The sequence below is a fragment of the Salmo salar genome, chromosome ssa28 (assembly GCF_905237065.1).
Source record: "Salmo salar chromosome ssa28, Ssal_v3.1, whole genome shotgun sequence".
Taxonomy (NCBI): domain Eukaryota; kingdom Metazoa; phylum Chordata; class Actinopteri; order Salmoniformes; family Salmonidae; genus Salmo; species Salmo salar.
In genome coordinates this window covers 23070007-23095000 of record NC_059469.1, presented here as the reverse complement: position 1 = coordinate 23095000, position 24994 = coordinate 23070007, and the positions used below count along the sequence as shown (strand labels likewise).

Here is a 24994-nt window from a genome sequence, read left to right as displayed (position 1 = left end):
GTAGAGAAGAGAAACGAAAGGACAAAGTGAGGGAGAAAGTAGAGCATATATAGGAAAGAGACATCGTTTCTGTAGTTGTGTTGGACACTGGTTCAAGCTCAGCTCGGGGGGGAAAAAAGAGAATCTAACTATACTGTTACAATGGGCTCAGTGGCTAGCTAGCAACTAGTTTGCTAGGAGGGGCTGAAGACCAGTTAGAAGTACAAATTAGCTTAGCGGCAGCAGGACTGTTGCCCAGTGCATCAGAATGTAGACAGCCTCTCTGGGCTCAGTGTGCTGGGGGCTCAGTGTGAGCCCACCCGTCTGCTGAGCTCAGAGTGCGCAGCACTGGTTTCAGATGACACACGCTGCCTAGTGGTTTGCGTTGCCATGGTGACATTTCCTCCTTCCTGCCTGCGAGCCGGCTGGTAATCTGAGTCAAGGTTATATCCCTCCTCCTCTCTCCTCCCTCTCCTTCCTCCTCCTCCTGGACAGAACCCCAGAGATACATAATGAGAGAACCATTTACACACTCGCTCACTCACACACACACACACACACACACACGTAAACATTTATGTTTTTCTTGTGAAAACACCATGGAGACGTGTTGTCTCAGTGGTAGTTCATGAACTTGCATACAGGATATGACAATGCCTTCACATGTCTTTGGCTACTGTATTGAGAGGTTCTACAAAGGCAAGTCACATGGACAGCACTATAAAAAGCTAAACTCAGTCCAACCCTGTAATAAATCATTTAAAGACGGTGTGGATTGTTTATCGACTGTTTTCCTCCCATCATGCAGTTCACCCAGCAGGGTCTGGATTGTTTATCACATGCTCAGGTGACTGCATTATGAGTCATTATGGCAGCTAAAGCCACTAAAATCCTGTAAGACTACAGTGAGTAAAGCCACTTAGGGCTGGGTGATTTCATTGTATTTTAAGTTGTAACGGTATGGATCAACATACCGGTATGGATTTTTACAATATCGTCTATAACACTATTTTGATACAGTGCTTAACAAATTAAAATGTTGTCCTAGTTTAGCGGAGTAAACCTGTTAAAACCACTTAGAATGAATTTGTTGATATCCTAGGGTCATGCAATACTCATAAAACATATTTAGAACTTTTTATTATTCAGAAACATAAAATACTGTCAGATACCGCCATACCGTCAAAAATGAGAATATCATGATATATTGTTTTGGCCATATCGCCCAGCACTAGTCAGACTACAGGGAGACTACCATGAGTCTGCCATGCAGGCAAAACAGTTCTTGGTGTTTGCCGTGGAAAATCTAGTAAGCCTAGTCATGAGTACTTTACCAAAGTATCTCTTGATCCTACCGTGAGATGCTATATGAATTTATCCAATAACAAATGCTCAGTTTTCAAACATTTTGCTACGATGTGCCCCAATGAACACCTCTCAGGTCAGTCTTACTGTACTTTGTGATGTTTTTTTCAGGTGAATGGTAAGGGTTCTCTGTGGTGTGTGGACCCAGAGTACAGACCCAACCTGATCCAGGCCCTGAAGAAGCAGCACTTCCCTGCAGCACATACCTTCTGCACACCGCCTGCCTCCCCACCCAGTGCCTCCTCACCACCCAGACACCACTTCCTGCAGGGCTGCTCCCTCAAAGGTGATTCCTGACTTTTTTTGTACATTTCGTAAAATGCTACGCATTTTGCCAAGAGGTGTAAAGAAAATGTTGCCGCTTTTAAAGCACGTTTGCTGCAATTCTACACATTTTGCCATTGGGCTGAGAGAAGATTTAGCAATTTTATAACTAATTTTGCAATTCTACACCAAAAAAATGGGGAGGGTGGGATTGATTTGAGGGCCTTCAAAAGAGGACAGGCCGCCAGTTGCCCATCCCTGATCTAGAATATGATTGGTATTAGATTGGATCCAGTGCATGTGATTTCCAATTCACATGGTTGTTGCCTCTACACATTTTTGTCATGCAACATTGGCCGGCAAAACATTCAGCATCACCATCCTCTCATCTTCAACTGTCATTTTAGTCATTATTTGATTTCTAATCATAGATGCCTCAAGGTACATTCTTCTAATCTGTATCCTCCACTTCTCTCTCTTTCTCTCTCTCTCTCTCTCTGTGTGTCTCTGTCTCAGTGTCTCTCACTTTAACGCTCTCTCTCTCCCCTACCCTCTTGTTTGGTAACCTTGACTACAGAGGCCCTGGTGATGCTGATAGAGTGTAGAGCAGAGCACTCAGTCTCCACTCTAGTTGATTATAAATAATTTAGAGCCCCTGAAGTGTGGTATGGAGAGAGCTAGGAGTCCTCTCTTCCTTTACCCCTCTACAGCCTCCTTCGCCAGCCGGCCACACGCACGCTCAGGCTATTCCACTGACCACCATGCATGTTCTCTCCTCTTCCAGAGTCTGACATAGATGCTGCCACTGCCATGATGCTCTTAAACTCTGCCCCTGGTCATCACCACGCCAACCCATGTAAGAGACACCACCCCACACCATGCCTCTTCCACTTCTCTGCTTCTCTCTGTCTCCACCTTTTCATTACTACTCTCTCCCCTTTCTCTTTGTCTCCCACTTTCTCTCTCGGTCACCCGCCTGTTTCATGCTTTCCTCTTTTATTACTTTTACATCACTCGCCCAGCATCACTTGCCCAGCATCACTCACCCAGCATCTATCCACCCCTTGTAAAACATCTTCCTGTGTCTCTCTATTGCTTACTATGTATACTCAACAGCACAGTTGAAGTCGTGCATATTCCCATTCCAAGCCAGACAAGGTTGCATATAGAATTATCTTCCTGTGAATAAGTGGTGTTGTATTTCATGCTGGACACACGGACACTCCCTAGCCTGCTGGACACACGGACACTCCCTAGCCCGCCGCTTATTGGATTAAAAACACTTGACTCTCTTGATCACATAAGCTACTCCTACTGCCCTGTTGTATTCAGAAACACGGTTTCTTTAGTGTGAAGATGGTTTCTTCCTCAATCTCTCTCCCTCTCTTTACTTCCTCATCTCTCTCTTCTTTCCCTCCCTCTCCCAGGTGATCCAGACAGTCCCCTGGACCTGTCCCGGCCAGACTTGGTCCTGGTGAGCAGCGATCCTAAGCAGGACCACAACTACAGTAGCATGGCCCTGCAGCGCTGCTCCTCCCGCTCCTCCTCCTCTTCCCTCTCCTCCCTGGATGAAGGAGGCCCAGGCCACGCCAGGCCCCGCCCACGCCGCGCCGGCAGCGAGGGTTTCCATAGCGACGAGGAGGACTCCGACCTCGGGGACCGGGACGAGAGGGGCGGCCACTCCCGGCCTGCTCCTCGTCGCCCCTCCCCCTCGTCCTCCTCAGTGAAGTGCCCGGCGGGTAAGAGGGCACGTAGGGAGGTGACAGCCAAGCCGGAGCTGGATGAGGAGCTGAAGGAGGCGGCCGGGTCTCTGCTCCACCTGGCTGGGATCCGTACCTCCATGGAGCTCAACAAACGCAGTGCCAAGAGCAAAAAACTGAACAGGAAATGAGGTGGTCGTACTGCCTCGCCCTCAGACTCCCGCCCCTGTAACCCTGATCTGATTGTGTGTCCTACTGATAGGTCCAGGTTGTGCCGCCGCCTGCTTTTCTGATTGCTGATTTTTGAGCCAGTTTTTTGGTTTGACACATGAAGGGATGGGAAATCCCTCCCTATCCCAACACAACAAATGGCAATAGTATCATTCACACACAGGAGAATAAAGCCATATTGAGACTTTTGTAACTCGGGCGTGTCAGGTGGGTGGGGTGAAGTGGGGTGCTTGGGTACTACTGTGAAGAACCATCACAATACCCATCTATCCAAAACTAACTGCCTGTTTCTGATGGCTTCGCCACAGATCCTCGCAATTCAAAGGATTTTCTTGTGGATAAAAGAAGGACAAGACCAGAAAAAGCTTAAAGTTTTTAAAACTCAAAGCATTGCATGCTTCCTCCTCAACCTGTATCCTCTTCCAAGTGAACCTATTTATAAGAGAATGAGTGCATGTCTGTAACAAACAACTAACCTCTCATCTTCTCGTCAGTTTCTCACTGCTTCGTGCAAAAATCAAATAAAAACATGCCACTGTTTTTTGGTCGGCGACCTGGTCTGGAAATAACATACAAAGAGAGATGCAATAATTGATCCGTAACCTTAAACTGCTCGTTATATTATTTAATTTGTTCAACGTTGGTGTTTTTCTTGGGTTGATGACAACACTTGTGTCTAAAAACAATACGTAATAGGGAATGTATTGAAGTAGTGAGATGATTCATGGCACTGGCTGTTTAGAGTGTGATCAGAACAATCTGATCCCAGAGCAGAACACTGGACTGGTTCCATGTCAGGATTTAATAGCATGGTGGGGAAAGCAACAAAGGAAATGTTGGAACTCTGCTACTGCCGTGTTAAGAATAGGAATAAAACAAAGATGACCGACTGTGCTCGATTGGCACGGTCAGGAAGAGTCCACTCTGGTTTCCTACACTGGGAGGAAAACCTCATTACATCGTCATACCATCAGAACCCACTCCTCTTCATGGCTTTTCCTCTGTGGCCCCTCTTATTCTGTTATACATTCATTATGTGTTTAGTGTGTAAACTGAGAAATGACACATTTGATACAGGCCCCTGTATTTGTGATTCTTGTCCTATCCTATGCAAGGTGTATCTGGCTGAAACACAGCTACGGTTGTAACCACCGTGATCCCAAGGCGATGCGCTTGCATGAGAGCACTCACTGGCAGATGTGCTGCTCACTTTTCAATCATGTAATATTAGTCACCCCTACTGATGTTTAGTATTCAGGCCAAAGGGAAGTTAAGTCAAGGATTTAATTATAATAACGTTGTAGTGAGGTTAGATTGACAATAGAGTGCTACTGCCTGTTGTTGGCTGTGGCAAAGTTCAGACTGTGTTGACAGAAAGAGGCTTTGCTTTGTCTTGCTCCACAATAAGAAAACACAAAGGGAGGAGGGAGGGCAAAATCAGGAAGCACACCACCCTCTTCGCTCCGCTGTACAGTAATGTGTTTACTGCCAGTTGATTGCGTAGAGTTCAGTGACGGGAAGTACAGGATGTTGCAACAGAACTTGTGAAGAGAAGAGGCCAGACTGGTTTTCTTTCGGCGCTTGCATGCATTAACCTGCATTAGTAAGCAAAACGCCAAAAGCCCACAGCATGCCCATATGATAGAATTGCTTTTAGTTGGTTCACTGTATGACAGTATACTTCCCTCTGTCATGAGCCCACTTAACTTTCCACTTCTGTTGTATAATGTTAAATTAAATCACTTCCATAAATATAGATTGCATGCAGTGCCAAACATTAATTTGTGCCATTGCGACCATGTTCCTCTTCTTACAGTTTTTGTGACTGACCGGAACATTGGTGCCCTAGAAGCCAACTAACAGGAAATGTAGGAGGACTCTGACCTTGTGGACTGACTTTAGTCTGACATGCAGTTTATTTTTTAGTTGTTCAGGAATGGGAATCGCTTTGTTCTTAGAATGGAAATGTTGTTCTTAGAACTAAACCGCGGTTCTCCTAAATAAGATGGACATAGAATACACTGTCTGTGAATAAACAAAGAACAAATTAATGTTGTCCATTAAATCATCAATGTATTTATTATAATTAATTTATAATGGGACGATTGAATGGAACTTCTATCAAATAATGGTCATTTGAAGCGAGTGGAAATGTTACTTCCTCTCTCCCCTCTGGAAAATTATTTTGATGAATTTTGTTTTATTTTCTTCATTTTACTGCCATAGACCAATACTTTCACTATGTGATATAGTGATAAAGATATCTGTGTCTGAGAAAGTATTTTGCCAATGTATTTTGTCTTTCCACCAGGGATTTTTCAATTTAACCACGACTGCCAAGTGTACCGATGTTTTGTTTTGTTGTTGAACTGGATAGAAGAAAATTGATGAGCAAATGGATCCTGAACCCTTTTTTCTCCAACGGTGGTGTTGTACAGAGAAAGCCGGCGTAGACATTTCAGATTAATGGATAGTCCCTAACTATTGAGAACTTCTTCTCTGCAAAGTTGATTTTTAATCATCAAACTTCACAGCCTTTATCTGAATTTGTATTGTTTAAGTTTATATAATATTCTGACTGCCAGAAGTAGTCGCACCATAGATATTAGTTGGCACTCCTTCTCCATGTTAGGATCCTGCCACCATAGAAGTCATCTATATGTTTCCGAGGGTTGCCCTGGTGTTAGTCTTGGTACCCCCATGGACTTATGTTTAAACTTAGATAGTTGAGGACAGTTTCCAGTAACTTGTTCATGCTGTAGTGCTTGTAGCTAGAAGGAAGATGTTATCAGACTCAAAGTGAAGTTTATCCTGAGTCTCTTAGTAAGTGAATGTTTTTGAGATGGATCTTTAGGACTACCTGCATGACATGGGGCTCTAAGACACACCGTGGGGTACCCCAGGGGTCTATATTGTTCACGTTACACAGTGATACATTATGTTAGACTCAAAGCTGCATACATAGGATTGCTTCATTGTTTGAAAAGTTATTGGATATTGATTATGCGATTTGTATTTTTTTATTTGTATTTTTTTTTTCAAAAATGCAGTTGCAATTAATTGATTCTGATAAAGCGTTTTGTGTTGAACTAACTAAACTGCCAACCCAGTATCTATCAGTCAGTCGTCTGCCATGTCTGTTAGACAGACACACCTTTTGGTTTTTGTATGCTAACCTCTGTTAATAAAATGTTTATAAAGTTTATTTTCGCCAAAGATATGCAATTGCATTATATATGGTATTACAAAATAAAAAAAATCTTGTTTTATCATTTTTGTGTTTCTTTCAAGTTATTGTTTACTTTGATGAATGGACTATTATAAAGAAACTACTGTCTAATCAAAGAATATATCAGGATAAATGGACTGTTTCATCAGTCTGAGGCACTGATCACAAATCCAAAATGACACTGACATCTGTTGCAGTTGTGAAAAAGAATGATGTATCCCATAACTACACATTTGAACAACCAAAAATCTGTGACTCAGGCAGCCCCATTTGTTAGTTTTTTTTACAAATTTGATCAGTTCCCAAAAAGATCTGATGTGAAAAGATCTGTGATTTGGTCAAAAGCCCAATTAGTGTAAAAAATATCAGAATGGGCTGCCTGTGTAAACTCAGTCATTGGTTATGAAACCCGAAAGTCTAGGGATCATGCTTTAGTAATAAAATGGTGATCAACATCGCCACCTGCTGTTTAGAGGCAATCACTAAAATGTAAAACGTAATGGAGGTCAGAAGTGACTGTTGAAATGCAAATAATTTTAGGTCCCATTGTCCCAAAAGTATTTTGTGTCATTCTCCTTTTAAAATGTGAAACACATTTTATTTCTTACTTCAAAACAGAGTGCTAACGTGGTTAAAACGGTCAAAATAATTCATTTCTAAACTTAGGAGGTAAGCACTTTATGGTTCTAATTTTAACACCCCTTGAAGTATCAAAAAATATATTTAAAAAATATTTGAGGAATTATTTTTGGCCTTACTGCTATTAGCCCATACAAATGCACTGAATAACAGATTCAATACATGGGACAACTATAGTCCCCACAAAAAAAGTTTCTGTCCTATATCTGAGAGATGCACTAAACAGTCAAACCTGTCTAAGCCGGGGGGGTTCTACTAAGCTATATGGAATTGTTTTAACGGCTCTCAAGTGGCGCAGCGGTCTAAGACACTGCATTTCAGTGCTAGTGGCGTCACTACAGATACCCTGGTTTGAATCCAGGCTGTATCACAACCGGACGTGATTGGGAGTCCCATAGGGCGGTGCACAATTGGCCCAGCGTTGTCTGGGTTTGGCCGGTGTAGGCCGTCATTGGAAATAAGAATTTGTTCTTAACTGACTTGCCTCGTTAAATAAAGGTTAACAGTGTTACGTAGCCGCATGCGGTGTTTTGAGATTGGTTATTATGCTAATTAGATTTCCGCTGGGGCACGGACATCGACTTTAGGGGATTTTAACAAGTCTTAGCTGATATATAATTATAGTCTTAGACCTAGATAATACAGTAGCATCCTCTAGTATTGAAACATTCTTTTATCAATAAGTTTACTTCTAAACTTGGTGAAGTAACACAGATAAACCTGTTTTATTCATGTCTAGATAGTATTTTCCTGGTTAATAACCCGTTACTGTCTACGCCCATTACAGTCTAAGTCCTGTTCGTGAGAGTCTCACCTTTACACTGAGGTATTACACTGCTCCAAAAAATAAAGGGAACACTTAAACAACACAATGTAACTCCATGTCAATCACACTTCTGTGAAATCAAACTGTCCACTTAGGAAGCAACACCGATTGACAATAAATTTCACATGCTGTTGTGCAAATGGAATAGACAACAAGTGGAAATTATAGGCAATTAGCAAGACACCCCCAATAAAGGAGTGGTTCTGCAGGTGGACCACAGACCTCTTCTCAGTTCCTATGCTTCCTGGCTGATGTTTTGGTCACTTTTGAATGCTGGTTGTGCTTTCACTCTAGTGGTAGCATGAGACGGAGTCTACAACCCACACAAGTGGCTCAGGTAGCGCAGCTCATCCAGGATGGCACATCAATGCGAGCTGTGGCAAGAAGGTTTGCTGTGTCTGTCAGCATAGTGTCCAGAGCATGGAGGTGCTACCAGGAGACAGGCCAGTACATCAGGAGACGTGGAGGAGGCCGTAGGAGGGCAACAACCCAGCAGCAGGACCGCTACCTCCGCCTTTGTGCAAGGAGGAGCAGGAGGAGCACTGCCAGAGCCCTGCAAAATGACCTCCAGCAGGCCACAAATGTGCATGTGTCTGCTCAAACGGTCAGAAACAGACTCCATGAGGGTGGTATGAGGGCCCGACGTCCACAGGTGGGGGTTGTGCTTACAGCCCAACACCGTGCAGGACGTTTGGCATTTGCCAGAGAACACCAAGATTGGCAAATTCGCCACTGGCGCCCTGTGCTCTTCACAGATGAAAGCAGGTTCACACTGAGCACATGTGACAGATGTGACAGAGTCTGGAGACGCCGTGGAGAACGTTCTGCTGCCTGCAACATCCTCCAGCATGACCGGTTTGGCGGTGGGTCAGTCATGGTGTGGGGTGGCATTTCTTTGGGGGGCCGCACAGCCCCCCATGTGCTCGCCAGAGGTAGCCTGACTGCCATTAGGTACCGAGATGAGATCCTCAGACCCCTTGTGAGACCATATGCTGGTGCGGTTGGCCCTGGGTTCCTCCTAATGCAAGACAATGCTAGACCTCATGTGGCTGGAGTGTGTCAGCAGTTCCTGCAAGAGGAAGGCATTGATGCTATGGACTGGCCCGCCCGTTCCCCAGACCTGAATCCAATTGAGCACATCTGGGACATCATGTCTCGCTCCATCCACCAACGCCACGTTGCACCACAGACTGTCCAGGAGTTGGCGGATGCTTTAGTCCAGGTCTGGGAGGAGATCCCTCAGGAGACCATCCGCCACCTCATCAGGAGCATGCCCAGGCGTTGTAGGGAGGTCATACAGGCACGTGGAGGCCACACACACTACTGAGCCTCATTTTGACTTGTTTTAAGGACATTACATCAAAGTTGGATCAGCCTGTAGTGTGGTTTTCCACTTTAATTTTGAGTGTGACTCCAAATCCAGACCTCCATGGGTTGATAAATTGGATTTCCATTGATTATTTTTGTGTGATTTTGTTGTCAGCACATTCAACTATGTAAAGAAAAAAGTATTTAATAAGATTATTTCATTCATTCAGATCTAGGATGTGTTATTTTAGTGTTCCCTTTATTTTTTTGAGCAGTATATATTAGTGTGTAGCCCCAACTGTTCCGACGCTACAGACAGAAGTTGACAGATCGGCTGTACCGACTTTAGATGCTTGTTGGGGTCATTGAGCAACACCATGGTGTTTGTGAGAGTCTCAACTTTCCATAGAGGGTTCATAATAGTTTATAGACAAACCGTTCAGATGCTAGAGACGATTTTGTGAGAAGGATGATTTTTTGGGATGTCTCATGGTTTGACAAACATTGCTCTAGCTCTGTCAACTTTCACCACAGGTGCGGATGAGCGACATCGGCGGATGCAGTGGATTGAGACGCATCCAATGCAAAAATAGATATCAATTCGATTCAAACGGCTTTATTGGCATGGGAAACATATCTTTACATTGCCAAAGCGAATGGAATAGACAGTAAACAAAAGGGAAATAAACAAGGAAACATTAGTAAACATTACACTCACAAAAGATTTAAAAGAATATCTGTTAAATGGTATATTATTGGCTATGTACAGTGTTGTAACAATGTGAAAGTAGTTGAAGTTTGAAAGGGAAAATAAATAAACCGATAAATATAGGTTGTATTTACAATGTTGTTAGTTCTTCACTGGTTGCCCTTTTCTCATGGCAACAGGTCACAAATCATGCTGCTGTGATTGCACACTGCGGTATTTCGCCTAACAATAATGGGAGTTTATTAATGTTTGATTTGTTTTGAAATTCTTTGTGGGTCTGTATGATCTGTGGGAAATATACATCTCTACTGTGGTTATAAATTTGGCAGGAGTTTAGGAAGTGCAGCTAAGTTTCCACCTCATTTTGTGGGCAGTGGGCACATAGCCTGTCTTCTGCCTATGGCGGCCTCTCTCAATAGCAAGGCTATGCTCACTCAGTCTGTACATAGTCAAGATATTTCTTAAATTTGGGGTCAGTCACAGTGGTCAGGTATTCTGTCACTGTGTACTCTCTGTTTAGGGTCAGATAGTATTCCAATTTGCTCTGTTATTTGATAGATTTTTTCCAGTTTGTCAAATAGTTGTTTTTGCTTTCTCATAATTTGGTTGGTCCAAATGTGTTTCTGTCCTGAGGCTCTGTGGGGTGTCTTTGCATTTGTGAACAGAGCCCCAGAACCAGCTGGTTGAGGGGAAACTTCTCTCGGTTCATCTCTCTGTAGCTGAGGGCTCTGAGGGGACACTTCTCTCGGTTCATCTCTCTGTCGCTGAGGGCATTATGGTGGATTGTAGAGTTTAACACGTCTTTTCTGGATTTTGATAACTAGCGGGTATTGTCCTAATTATGCTCTGCATGGATTGTTTGGGGTTTTGCATTGTACACCAAGTATATATTTTCAATTGGATGTTTGCCCCATTTTGTGAATTATTGGTTGGTGAGTGGACCCCAGACCTCACCACCATAGAAGGCAATGGATTCTATAAATGATTTAAGCATTTTTAGCCAGATCCTAATTGGGATGTTGAGTTTTATGTTCCTTTTTGATGGCATAGAAGGCCGTTCACAGCCTTGTGGAAGTTACCTGTGGTGTTGATGTATAAGCTGAGGTAGGTGTGTGCTCTAGGGCAACAGTGTCTAGATAGAATTTGTATGTGTTGCCTGGCTACTGGACCTTTTTTGGAACACAATTATTTTTGTCTTACTGAGATTCACTGTTAGGGCCCAAGTCTGACAGAATCTGTGCAGAAGATCTAGGTGCTGCTGTAGGCCCTCCTTGGTTGGGGACAGAACCACCAGATCATCTGCAAACAGTACACATTTGATTTATGAATCCAGTAGGGTGAGGGCAGGTGCTGCAGACTATTCTAGTGCCTTCGCCAATTCATTGATATACATGTTGAAGAGGGTGGGGCTCAAGCTGCATCCCTGTCTCACCCCACTGCCCTGAGGAAAGAAATCTGTGTGTTTATTGCCAATTTCAACTGCACACTTGTTGTTTGTGTACATTGATTTTATAATGTTATATGCTTTCCCCCCCAACACCGCTTTCCATCCATTTATATAGCATACCCTCTTGCCAAATTGAGCAAAAAGCTTTTTGAAATCAACAAAGCATGAGAAGACTTTGCTTTTGTTTTGTTTGTTTGTTAATAAGGGTATGCAGGGTGTACACGTGGTCTATTGTACGGTATTTTGGTAAGAAGCCAATTTGACATTTGCTCAGGACATTGTTTTCACTGAGAAAATGTTGTAGCCCGCTGTTGATGAACATATGTACATACTTCCTCAATTGGCCCGACCAACCAGTGCTCCTGTACATTGGCTAACCGGGCTATCTGCATTGTGTCCTGCCACCCACCACCCGCCAACCCCTGTTTACGCTACTGCTACTCTCTGTTCATCATATATGCAAAGTCACTTTAACCATATCTACATGTACATACTACCTCAATCAGCCTGACTAACCGGTGTCTGTATGTAGCCTCGCTACTTTTATAGCCTTGCTATTGTACATAGCCTCGCTACTGTTTTTCACTGTCTTTTTACCTGTTGTTTTTATTTCTTTACTCACCTATTGTTCACCTAATACCTTTTTTGCACTATTGGTTAGAACCTGTAAGTAAGCATTTCACTCTAAGGTCTACACCTGTTGTATTCGGTGCACGTGACAAATAAACTTTGATTTGATTTGATGATACTGCAGAGGATTGTTTCTGAGATTGGTGTTGACGCATAGTTCAAGGTAATTATTGGGGTCAAATTTGTCTCCAGTTTTGTGGATTGGGGTGATCCGGCCTTGGTTCTAAATATTAGAGAATATGCCAGAGCTGAGGATGATCTTGAAGAGTTTAAGAATAACCCATTTGAATGTGTGGTCTATATTTTTATAATTTTGTTTAGTATACCATCAACACCACAGGTCTTTTTGGGTTGGAGGGTTTGCATTTTATCCTGTAGCTCAACCAATGTAATTGGAGAGTCCAGCGGGTTCTGGTAGTCTTTAATAGCTGATTCTAAGTTTTGTAAATGATCATGTACAGTGTATTCGGAAAGTATTCAGACCCCTGGCCTTTTTCCACATTTTGTTACGTTACGCCTTATTCTTTAATGGATGAAATAGTTTTTTCCCCCTCATCAATCTACACACAATACCCCATAATGACAAAGCAAAAGCAGGTTTTAAGAAATTTGAACAAATTCATAAAAAATACAGAACTGAAATATCACATTTACATAAGTATTCAGTACTCAGTACTTTGTTGAAGCACCTTAGACAGCGATTCCAGCCTCGAGTCGTCTTGGGTATGACGCTACAAGCTTGGCACACCTGTATTTGGGGAGTTTCTCCCATTCTTCTCTGCAGATCCTCTCAAGCTGTCAGGTTGGATGGGGAGTGTCGCTGCACAGCTATTTTCAGGTCTCTCCAGAGATGTTCGATTGGGTTCAAGTCCGGGCTCAAGCTGGGCCACTCAAGGACATTCAGAGACTTGTCCCGAAGCCACTCCTGCATTGTCTTGGCTGTGTACTTAGGGTCGTTGTCCTATTGGAAGATCAACCTTCACTCCAGAATGAGGTCCTGAGTGCTCTGGAGCAAATTTTTATCAAGAATCTTTCAGTACTTTGCTCTGTTCATCTTTCCTTTGGTCCTGACCAATCTCCCAGTCCCTGCCGCTGAAAAACTTCCTCACAACAGGATGCTAACACCACCATGCTTCACCGTAGGGGTGGTGCCAGGTTTACTCCAGACATGACGCTTGGCATTCAGGCCAAAGTGTTCAATCTTGGTTTCATCAGAGCAGAGAATCTTGTTTATCAGGGTCTGAGAGTCTTTAGGTGCCTTTTGGCAAACTACAAGCGGGCTGTCATGTGCGTTTTACTGAGTAGTGGCTTCCGTCTGGCCACTCTACCATAAAGGCCTGATTGGTGGAGTGCTGCAGAGATGGTTGTCCTTCTGGAATGTTCTCCCATCTCCACAGAGAAACTCTGAAGCTCTGTCAGAGTGACCATCGGGTTCATGGTCACCTCCCTGACCAAGGCCCTTCTCCCATGATTGCTCAGTTTGGCCGGGCGGCCAGCTCTAGGAAGAGTCTTGGTGGTTCCTACCTTATTCCATTTAAGAATGATGGAGGCCACTATGTTTTTGGGGACCTTCAATGCTGCAGACATTTTTTTGGTACCCTTCCCCAGGTCTGTGCCTCGACACAATCCTGTCTCTGAGTTCTACGGACAATTCCTTTGACCTCATGGCTTGGTTTTTGCTCTGACATGCACTGTCAACTGTGGGAGTTTATATAGACAGGTGTGTGCCTTTCCAAATCATGTCCAATCAATTGAATTTACCACAGGTGGACTCCAATCAAGTTGTAGAAACATCTCAAGGATGATCAATGGAAACAAGATGCATCTGAGCTCAATTTCAAATCTCATAGCAAAGGGTTTGAATACTTATGTAAATAAGGTATCTGTTTTTTACATTTAATAAATTAGCAAACATTTCAAAAAAACGATTTTTGCTTTGTCATTATGGGGTATTGTGTGTAGATTGCTGAATAATGTATTTGATTTGATCCATTTTAGAATAAGGCTGTAACGTAACAAAATATGGAAAAATGTCAAGGGGTCTGAATACTTTCTGAATGCAATGCTATATGTTTTTTGCCCTTGGTTCTTTGTTATATGGCCGAAAAGGTTGGAGAAGTGGTTTATCCATACATCTCTATTTTGGATAGATAGCTCTTTGTGTTGTTGTTTGTTTAGTGTGTTCCAATTTTCCCGGAAGTGATTTGATTCTATGGATTCTTCAATCACAATGAGCTGTTTTCTGTCATTCTGTTCCTTCTTTTTTCTTTGTGTATTTCCGTATTGTTTTTGTGTTTAACCATTGTGAAGGCGTAAGCTAAGGTTTTCTGGTTCTCTGTGTTTTTGGTTGGATAGGTTTAATCAATTTCTTTCTTAGGTTTTTACATTTTTCATCAAACCATTTCTCATTGTTAGTTGTCTTAGGTTTTCTGCCAGAACTTACATTTGATATGTCAGCTGAAAGGTCAAATAATGTTAAGGCTTTCTACTTCTAAGTTATGTTGTTGGCCAATTGTTTGTTGATAGGTTAATACACTACCCTCCTTCCATCTATACAATGTCTTAATAGTATGCAGTTTGTTCGGTTTTGATGCCTCATGCTTGATTCTTACTCCGTTCAATTAGACTGTGATTTTGCTGTGATCTGATAAGAGTGTCAGTGGGCTGACTGTGAACGCTCTGAGAGACTCTGGGTTGAGGTCGGTGATAACGTAGTCTACAATACTACTGCCAAGAGATGAGCTATAGGTGTACCTACCGTAGGAGTCCCCTCGAAGCCTACCATTGACTATGCACTTACCCAGTGTGCAACATAGCTGCAAGAGTTGTAACCTGTTTTTGCTGGTTATGTTGTCGTAGTTGTGTCTAAGGGGGAGGGGCATATGTGGGAGGGAATGCTGTCACCTCCAGGTATGTGTTTGTCCCCCTGTGTGTTAAGGGTGTCAGGTTTTTGTCCAGTTCTGGCATTTAGGTCACCACAGACTAGTAGATGTCCCTGGAAAGGATTGATGTCCTCCTCTAGGATGGAGAAGCTGTCTTCATTAAAGTATGGGGATTCTAGTGGGGGACTATGGGTAACACACAGGATGACATTTTTCTCTGTTGAGATCATTGGGCTCCCGAGTGTCGCAGCAGTCTAAGGCACTGCAGTCCCTGGTTCGAATCCAGGCTGCATCACATCTGGCCGTGATTGGGAGTCCCATAAGGTGGTGCACAATTGGCCCAGTGTCATCTGGGTTTGGCCGGGGTAGACCGTCATTGTAAATAAGAATTTGTTGTTAACTGACTTTCCTAGCTAAAAAAATGTAATGTCCTTTGAATTTCAAGCCAAATGTTTCTGTTTTGATTAATGTAATAGTTAATGTAATAATTTTTCTTTTTTTTCTTTTCTTTTGTGTTATTGACTGTACGTTTGTTTATGTGTAACTCTGTGTAGTTGTTTTTGTCGCACTGCTTTGCTTAATCTTGGCCAGGTCGCAGTTTTAAATGAGAACTTGTTCTCAACTGGCCTACCTGGTTAAATAAAGGTGAAATAAAACAAATAAATAAATAATAGGGTGAGTTAGGTCTGTTCTATACCAGATTAGCATAGCCCCCTGAGTACCTTACCTGTTTCACACCTTGGAGTTTGGTAGATGGAATTACCAGCTCTCTGTAACCTAGAGGGCAACCAGTGGGTCCGTCTCCTCTATACCATGTTTCTTGTAGGATGACAATGTCTGTATTTCTAATTTCTTTGGTGAATTCCAGGTTCCTGCTCTTTAGGCCAAAGGCAAATGACCTCAGGCCTTGGATATTCCAGGATGAGATAGTGAAGGCTTTGTGTTCCATAAAGTGTCCAATGTTGTTAGTCCTGTGGTTTGGCCTCAGACCAGTAAGTGTGAGCAGAGCTTGCTGAGCATCTGATACATGCCATTGGCTTGGGCTAGTGTAAGAGTGGGGTTGCTTCTGTTTGCCTGCTCACGGCCTGTGCGTATGTGTGATTTTCATGTTGAGGCCCTCTTTGCAGGGTTGGGGGGCAGGAGGGGCATAGGTCTGATCTGAGTGGGCCTGAGGTGAGGTGTGGGCATGGGGTGTGGGCATGGTTGGTTTGGGGGAGTATTGATTGGTTAGGGTGGGGGTGTGGATGTAGGTCCTCTCAGCGTGGATCCTCTAGGTGTAGGTCCTGGGGGGTCCCGCAGGTCTGGGAGAGTGTCTCGCTGGTCTGGGCGGGGTGTCCGTTGATCTGTTGCTCCTGTGTGAGGTGTTAGGGCTGCGGTTGAGGGCGATGTCCTTTAGGGTCCTGGTGAAAGTGGGCACTGCTGCCTTGTATAGGTGGACCTGGTCGTAAAGGCTGTTCAAGTCCAGGGTGAAGTGGTAAGCCAGGTAAACATTAGATTTTGAGGCACAGTCACGGGAAATACTTGCGTTTACTCGCTGTATGGTAGCAGGGTAGAAGTCTTTTTGTGGTAGCAGGGTGGAGATAACCACTTGTGCGTTTAGGAATGTAGAAGAAGCCTTTTCAATCACTCCCTTGAGTGCTGTGACTGTGTTTATCATTATGTGGCTGGGTCTTCATACAGAAGGTCTAGGGCACGCTGGGTGTTTGGACACTAGAGTTTAGACACTATGTGTTTGGGAAAAAGTGTATTTTCTTGTATATATTTCTCGTTTGAGTCCATACAGATTACAATCTGTGGCTTGTTTGACGGGGGGGTGCTAGGAGGGGGTGGGGTCCCCTGGGCTTGGGGTTCTTCATTTATCTGTCCTGCTGTGATGTCGAGGCTATGGTCAGGATCTGAGGTGGGATGTTCTGCTGGCTTCTCTAGCTTATCTCTAGTTTAAACTGACAGATTTTAATAGGGATTTTGTTATTACGCTAATTACATTTCCGTGGGGGCGCGACATCGACCCTAGGGGTTTTTAAGTTATCATGTCCAGCATTGGGCCCCGGTGTAAAATGGTATTGCAATACAGACTGACATTGTGTTCTAAGGTTGTGTATTATGTGTGTGACAGGACAACACACACACACACACACACACACACACACACACACACACACACACACAGGGAACATGCAAGGAATGAAGGAATGCTATCTCTTACAAAATATTCTTTCATGGCTATACACTACAGCAAAGAGATAAGATTATGTAAGAAATACACAGCAATTTTTTATTGAACCTTTATTTAACAAGGCAGTTAAGAACAAATTGTTATTTACAATGATGGCCTACACTGGCCAAACCCGTGCCAATTGTGCATCCCCCTATGAGACTCCCAATCACGGCTGGTTGTGATACAGCCTGGAATCAAACCAGTGCCTTAGACCGCTGTGCCACTCGAGAGCAATAGTGTGATGTGCATTTGATGGTGATTAAAGGTCCAATGCAGCCATTGCATCTTAATATCAAATCATTGCTGGGTAACAATTAAGTACCCTACTGTGATTGATTTCCATTAAAATGGTCAAAACAAACTAAAATAGTTTCTAAGCTAAGAGCAATTTCTCAAGCAAGAATTTTGCTAGAACTGTCTAGGAGTGGTTTGAGTGGGGAGGAGAAAACAGAAAATTAGCTGAGAAATTTGGAACGCTTTCTTATTGGTCTATTAACTAATTTACTGCATGGTGATGTCACCATGGAAGGCCAAAACTCCCTCCCACCAAAACAGGCTGACATTTCAGGCGGTCTTTTCAAACAGCTCTTACACTACAAGGGCATTATCATACTTTTCACAATTTCACAGTATGATTCCAACCTCATAGTATGGAAATATAAAACCCAGGTAATCATGGTTTTGACTGCACTGGGCCTTTAAGCAGAGTGGGAATCTCACTGCTGCTGTTGATGTGTTGATGGTGCTGTTGATGGTGCTGTTGTCAAAGAGGGAGCTGGCTGAGACTGGAACAATTAGTAGTCTCTTCCCACAGCCCATAAATGATTGAACAATTAATTAGAAAAAACAAATCAGTAGAAGATTTGCATCCAATCTGTGATATGTCCCTCTTTTCATTACATGACATCTGGGGTGTAATCATTACACAGATTCTGTTGCAAAATGATTAGTCTGTTGCAAAAAGTTTTTCAACAGAAACCGTTTACTCCAACGGAAAATGTAAACGAGAGTTTCTATTGGACAAATTCAGGTAGGTTCCTCCCCGTTTCGTTTGCTTCTTATATGGTATACGGTTTCCATAATGAATATGCCCCTGATCTTTTGGTTTGGAGCAGACAGCTTCCATTGCAAAAGCTTGCAACTGTAAGCAACATTGTCTGACAAATGAATACACCACAGGGGGCAGTCCTAGGTTTGAGGTTTACGTGGCATCATCATTACCTCCCAACAGATGGCGTTCTTTCCTACGTGACATTACTAACCCTTTGCAATGAGGAAATCAGAGCATGATGCCTCAATATGGCTCCATCTGTGAGTGAACATTCACTAGACTGGAGTGCATGAATAGATAGGCTACCTCCTCTCAGTCACATGTATATTATTCATGATGCCATTCCAGTGTTTCCCCTAGGACTTTTTTCAGCAGCGGTGGCAAAGTTAGCGTAGGGCGGGCATGGCCAATTGCGCGGCCTCCGACCAAAGATTTTAGAGGCTCACCTCTTGGTCTCAGAGACAAAATTTTGTTTGTTTCCTGCATTTCTACACATTTTGGCACGGGGCTTAGATTAAAAAAAAAAAAGCAGTTTCAAAGCTCATAATTTCCTGCAATTCTAAACATTTTGCGGCGGCCCGCCACTGCTAAATGAATATAGGAGAAACACTGCATTCAAGGTCCCACACATTAACACTTGAATGATCACTATTTCACTGAAATATTGAATCATGAATGAGCTTTGTTCAGAAATTTCACAAATAAACTACCCATTGAATAAAGGCATTGAAACTCAATATCTAACTCTCAGAATGTTTACCATACTATGACAAATACACAAGTACAAAGAGCATTCAATGAGACCTGAGCATTCTCTCAATAATTAACACTAGAGCTCAGAATTAGCAGCAGGACGGCCTACTGCTGGATATGCTCAGTCAGAGAGACTCATCAATCCCTATGGCCACCTCTTGTTGTAGTTCAAGAGATGCCAATTACTTACAGACACTATTTGCCATGGGCATCAGTGTCTGCATCCCAAATAACCTATGGGCCCTGTTCAAAAGTAGTGCACTAAATAGGGAATAGAGTGCCATTTGGATCACAATCAGCCAGCCACCAACCACACAACAGGTGGTCTATACAGCTGTCAGTCAGGAACTAAAAGTAATGACAGCTGACCACAAAGGAGAAGACCTCAGCTGTGAGGTGAAGTTCAACACTGGTGATTGATAAAGTATGTTTTTATTACACTGATTTACATCGACAGCTGAGCTGTGAGAAAGACTGTCTGTAGGCTTATTTGTTCCTTCTAAGCACTGAGTCAATGACTGGCAGTGGCACACAAACTCAGGGTTTGAATTACACATTGACTTTTGGGGTGCCCGACATCGATATCTTTGAAAATTGTGGGGGGGCCATATTGGTATTAAAATTCTTCTGAGAGGCCCTGATTTGATGACCCCTCTAGCCCACCTGTTATCCAAACCCTGTGCACAATCCTATGTTGTCAGGAAGGAAAGAAAAGGCTAATCCAGTCTATCCTACAGGAGTCAATCAGGTGCTTGTTTAGACATAGTTATGCAAGGCATTGTGTTAGATATGTCAGGATTGTAATAATAAACCTATACTGGCTTCTACTTCAGACAACACAAGGAAACCACATTGACCAATTATATTTTCCGATAGGAGATGAATTGGCAAATAATACTTTGAAATGGAGCGGCCTTCTTTAGCCATATATGCCTTTGTTCTTCAGTCCCTATTGTGGGCTACTAGCCCCCTGTACTGAATAATGTCTATATATTTCGAAAGACTGTTCTGAACAAGAGACTCACAGGCAGGGTGTGTAGGGTTTGGTTCCAGCCTAGTACTAACACACATAATAGTGATGTTTAGGCTACAGTAGGCTAATAATAGTTCAGAGGTAACGTGAGCCCATAATATACTTTATTGTTTCATTCTCAGCCATTTTCAGACACACATTCATGTTTGCAGTAGCAAGAAAAAACGTGCTACTGGTGGAAGTTCTTCCCATGTGATTGATGTTCAATTTTCTTGTTGTCGGACGGTCTCTGCGCTAATGGCTCCTCCTGCAATAGCAAAACGCAGCTGAGCAAGGGTTGCAGGGGCAACGCAAATATATACATTTTTTTCTCAAGCCGCAGGAAAGGGGTGACTTATTGAGCAATGTTTAAGAAAAAAACATTTTAGATTGCGTGCTTAGACGTCGTTCCAACTGTAGCGAAGGGTTCGGTTTTTCTTTTAAATTCTAAATACCCCAAATGAACTCCGTCAGAGCAACCAGCAGAAGACCCAGGCGAGTGTCGAGGCCGCGCCCGGTACAGCCGGAAAGGAACAACCAGGAAAGAGGTAATGCATTTAATGTGGTCGCTAAGCTAATTGGGCCCATTTCAAACCTTTACAGACATACGTTAATTACGTGACTTGTTGACTCAAGTTAACCGTTTGCGTGTTGTCAGGTTGATTTTCAAAATTAGGGTTGAAAACATTTCCCTTTTGGTTGAGACGGTAGGAAACACCGAGGCATCTTGCTCTGTCCGCAATCCTTAAGGCCGCGCTTTGTTTGGCTTGTTCCTAGACCTAAACTAATCCTTGCTGATCTTGACTAGCTACAGATCGTAGAAGAGAATACTCAAACGACTATAATACATTGTAAATAATGGTTAGTCTCTTGTGGATGTTTTAATATTTATAGTCTCGCTAACGTTAGTTTTTACTGGTATAAAGTTAGCCAGCTAAGTGTACTAGTAGTACGTTAATGTAACGAGCAAATTGGCAACACATGACGGACGTTATCGGTAGACGGCTAGCTAGTACCTACGCCTTTGTTTAAATAACAATTAGGACGTTACCGAAGTGAACATTAGACTTACAATTGTTATTTGCACATTATGTAGAGGACAATTTTAGTTTCATGTCATTACGCCTTCCCCGTTACTAGTTTAACCAAAGTTGCGTTTTGTCTCGAGTTGTGATGTGTTGGCTGGTTAGTTAGCTAACATTAACCATCTAGCCAATGCAGCTAGCTAGCTACTGTTGCTAGTCAAAATGTAGAGAAACTAACTAACTAACTAGGTGAGTAAATCACGTTTTAGCTGTGGCTAAGGTTAGCTACTCGTTGGCGTAGACAGCTAACGTTAGTAGCTTGCTAAATTCGCATCTAAAGTAGCTAACCCATTTGTCTGTGCGGCGTCTCACACCACCTTAACCAAGGCCTGGCTGTGTTAGGATTAGATTGGTATCTATGACTGAGGACACCCACCGGCGTTGTACCGAGGCACACAATGGGGTAAACAGGCAATCTTACGAAAGCTAACCTTTCAAATGTAAACAACGTTTAGGTCTATGTGCGACAATCTCTGACAGCAATCGTCTAGTTACCGGTACGTTGACAGCTCATGGTTAGACAAAGCGAGCTAATTTATCAAAGCAGGGGAAATTCACTTGGGACCGACCGTCAGAGCTTTTTGAGTGCTAACATACTGCTTTCTCTATTTTGGTGCTGACGTTAGCTAGGTGATTCTCATTTGTCTTGGTCTAACTAGATTTGAGTCAATTTGCCAGCTACGTTATTGTAAACATTAACGTGTAAGTATGACCAGTTATAGGCTAAGCCTTACAAGTCACGGTAGTTGAGGCTTCAAAATAGTCAAGGCAGCTGTTCAAATGATGGCCTGAGGCCTCCGAACTCCCTACAACTCATCCAGAACGCCGCAGCCCGTCTGGTGTTCAACCTTCCCAAGTTCTCTCACGTCAGCCCGCTCCTCCGCTCTCTCCACTGGCTTCCAGTTGAAGCTCGCATCCGCTACAAGACCATGGTGATTGCCTACGGAGCTGTGAAGGGAACGGCACCTCCGTACCTTCAGGCTCTGATCAGGCCCTACACCCAAACAAGGGCACTGCGTTCATCCACCTCTGGCCTGCTGGCCCCCCTACCTCTGAGGAAGCACAGTTCCCGCTCAGCCCAGTCAAAACTGTTCGCTGCTCTGGCACCCCAATGGTGGAACAAGCTCCCTCACGACGCCAGGACAGCGGAGTCAATCACCACCTTCCGGAGACACCTGAAACCCCACCTCTTTAAGGAATACCTAGGATAGGATAAAGTAATCCTTCTAACCCCCCCCTCCTCCCCCTAAAAGATTTAGATGCACTATTGTAAAGTGGTTGTTCCACTGGATATCATAAGGTGAATGCACCAATTTGTAAGTCGCTCTGGATAAGAGCGTCTGCTAAATGACTTAAATGTAATGTAATGAAGTGAAGAGGTACATGTAATGTTAGCTAAATTGGCTGCGTTGCCCAATTATTGGCAAAGGCGCTGATCTGATTGGTCACAAGACCAGTTTTGGGCTGCCTGTGTACATGCAGCCATTGACATCTAAAATAAATTGGGTATAAGTTATGGGGTACTCATCATGTGACAGCATGACCAAGCAGAGAGGTACTAACACATTCTTTTTGAATACGGCTACCTCCAATTGTTAGAAAAGAGGGCACTCTGTACTAATGTGTATTTTCCTAATTAAGTATTTAGGGTGTTTAGACAGGCAGCCAATTCTGATATTTTTTCCTGCTAATTGGTGTTTGACCAATCGCATCAGATCTTTTCAGAGCTGATCTGATTGGTCTTTTGAACAATGAGTGAAAAAAATCAGAATTGGTCTACCTGTCTAAAAGCAGCCTTAGGGAAACATAGCTATGAAGTACAATAAGAGTGTTTGATGCTGTCATTTGTGATCTGAGCTCTCAATACTATAGATTATAGGCATACATATAGACATTTGCATTCTTCATCGGCCTGAAAGAGAGGAACACTGTTTTGTTTTTGGTCATGCTGCCACCTCTTAAACTGTTCCCAATCCACGGTATCCTATTAAATTAGAGCCTTCTTTGTTTTTGTACCCTAAAAACCAGAAATGTTATTTAGCAGAATTTGGCAAAGTCTTTAAAAGAGGGCCGGGATGATACCAGTATCGCGATACTCATTAGTATCATGGCAAGGAAACAAAACAAGAAGCGGACTTAACTTGTTTAGGAAAACAGCCTTAATGTTGGAAACAAACATCATTATGTTGTCATCTAGAGTCACATGTATTTATTTTCCAATCTGTTGCACAATATTTTACATACAGCAGGTTTTTAAAGGATCAAAGAGTTTAGTGTGCTTCACGTTTTCATTTTTGCCATGGAAAAAAACATTACAATACTGGTTTTGTCCTGGCTCTACTGCCCATATCCATTGATCAGTTCGATTACTAACTAGTGGGGCACAGGAACCATGACCGGAACAATGCAGCTATACTCTTTCGTTAGGCTGTCTTAATTAAGTGAACCCTGCTTCTACCTGATGAGGTCTTTACTGTGTCCTCCCCACCATCCCCATGATCCGAACTCTGGTCTTGTTTTTTTTCCCAGTAAGGATACCTTTTTTTGTGCTAAAACAAAAGTGGAGCATAACGCGGCACACTATATGTCCTTTGTAATGGTTGTTTGTCAACAGCAGTTGTCTTTTCTGTGTACTGTGTTTTGAATAGACTATATGTACAGCTTTTAGGCCTAATGAGCTAGTTGCTTTAGTGCCACTTGATGATGTTGTAGTGAGCTAAGCAGAGACGGTGTTTGTAGTGGTTACTGGACTAGTAGCCTGGGAGAGCAGCCTTGCTACCAGAGCAACTGACAGTTTGCTGGACCTAGGAGCTCCCAGCTTGGGTGGTTTTGATTGGCAACAGTTAGCCTATGGACTCATACGTTATGGATCCTCCAGGCAGAATGGACCTTTTGTTATTCACCTGGTGAAGGTAAACGGTTTGCAGTCATTGCAAATGATTTGAATCCTCTGTCATCTGGGTGCTAGCAGGAGATGTAAAAAGTGTGTTGTCTACAAATATGGTCAAAGGTTAACAATCTTTTGTCATAAACAAACACGTTAGATTGTGCAGACAGTGGTCAATACGTTTCAGAAATTGATCTTCACAATTATTCATATATGGTCTGTCAGCTTTTTTATGGGACATTAATTTTATTCTGTGTTTCATGTATAGGCCTACTATGTAGTTTGAATGGTTCTCCCAATGGACTGCATTGCGCTTTACGTGTGACAATTTAATCAGAGGGAAAGCTCAATAGCACCACACAGCTGTTTGAATGTTTTAGCCAATAAAAATATCCTCCTCTGCCTTGTTAGAAGGCTCTGTGCAAAATTGGCAGAAGGCTGTAACCTTTCTACAAGGGACTGAACTTTTTTCATCTGTTGCATCCCTCCCAAATGTTGTCATAGGATTCATTCCCTCCTCAGGGAACAGCAGACTGTCTAAATTTTATATATAGTACCAGTCAAAAGTTTGGACACACCTTCTCATTCCAGGGTTTTTCTTTATTTTGACTATTTTCTACATTGTAGAATAATAGTGAAAACATCAAAACTATGAAATAACACACATGGAATCATGTAGTAATGAAAAAAGTGTTACACAAATCAAAAATATATTTGAGATTCTTCAAACTAGCCACCCTTTGCATTGATGACAGCTTTGCACATGCTTGGCATTTTCT

At 42.9% G+C, this 24994-nt stretch overlaps 2 protein-coding genes across 8 annotated transcripts in view; both read left to right on the top strand.

Annotated features, from left to right (window-relative positions):
- Window positions 1-6811, top strand: part of foxn2a (forkhead box N2a) — a 40055-nt gene extending 33244 nt beyond the window's left edge. For all 5 annotated transcript variants that reach the window (XM_014180022.2, XM_014180023.2, XM_014180025.2 and 2 more), the window contains 3 exons: window positions 1456-1630; window positions 2393-2464; window positions 3036-6811. In XM_014180022.2, the coding sequence (XP_014035497.1) occupies window positions 1456-1630; window positions 2393-2464; window positions 3036-3499 (711 nt within the window). In that variant the 3' untranslated portion in view covers window positions 3500-6811. The remainder of the gene's footprint in view (window positions 1-1455; window positions 1631-2392; window positions 2465-3035) is intronic.
- A 13647-nt stretch (window positions 6812-20458) lies between these two features.
- The window catches only part of LOC106589737 (F-box only protein 11), a 39668-nt gene continuing 35132 nt past the window's right edge, over window positions 20459-24994 (top strand). For 2 of the 3 annotated variants that reach the window (XM_045710402.1, XM_045710401.1), the window contains exon 1: window positions 20462-20791. In XM_045710402.1, coding sequence (XP_045566358.1) covers window positions 20704-20791 — 88 coding nt within the window. In that variant the 5' untranslated portion in view covers window positions 20462-20703. Of the gene's footprint in view, window positions 20792-24994 lie in introns of all 3 variants that reach the window. The other variant, XR_006762611.1, reaches the window with a different exon arrangement.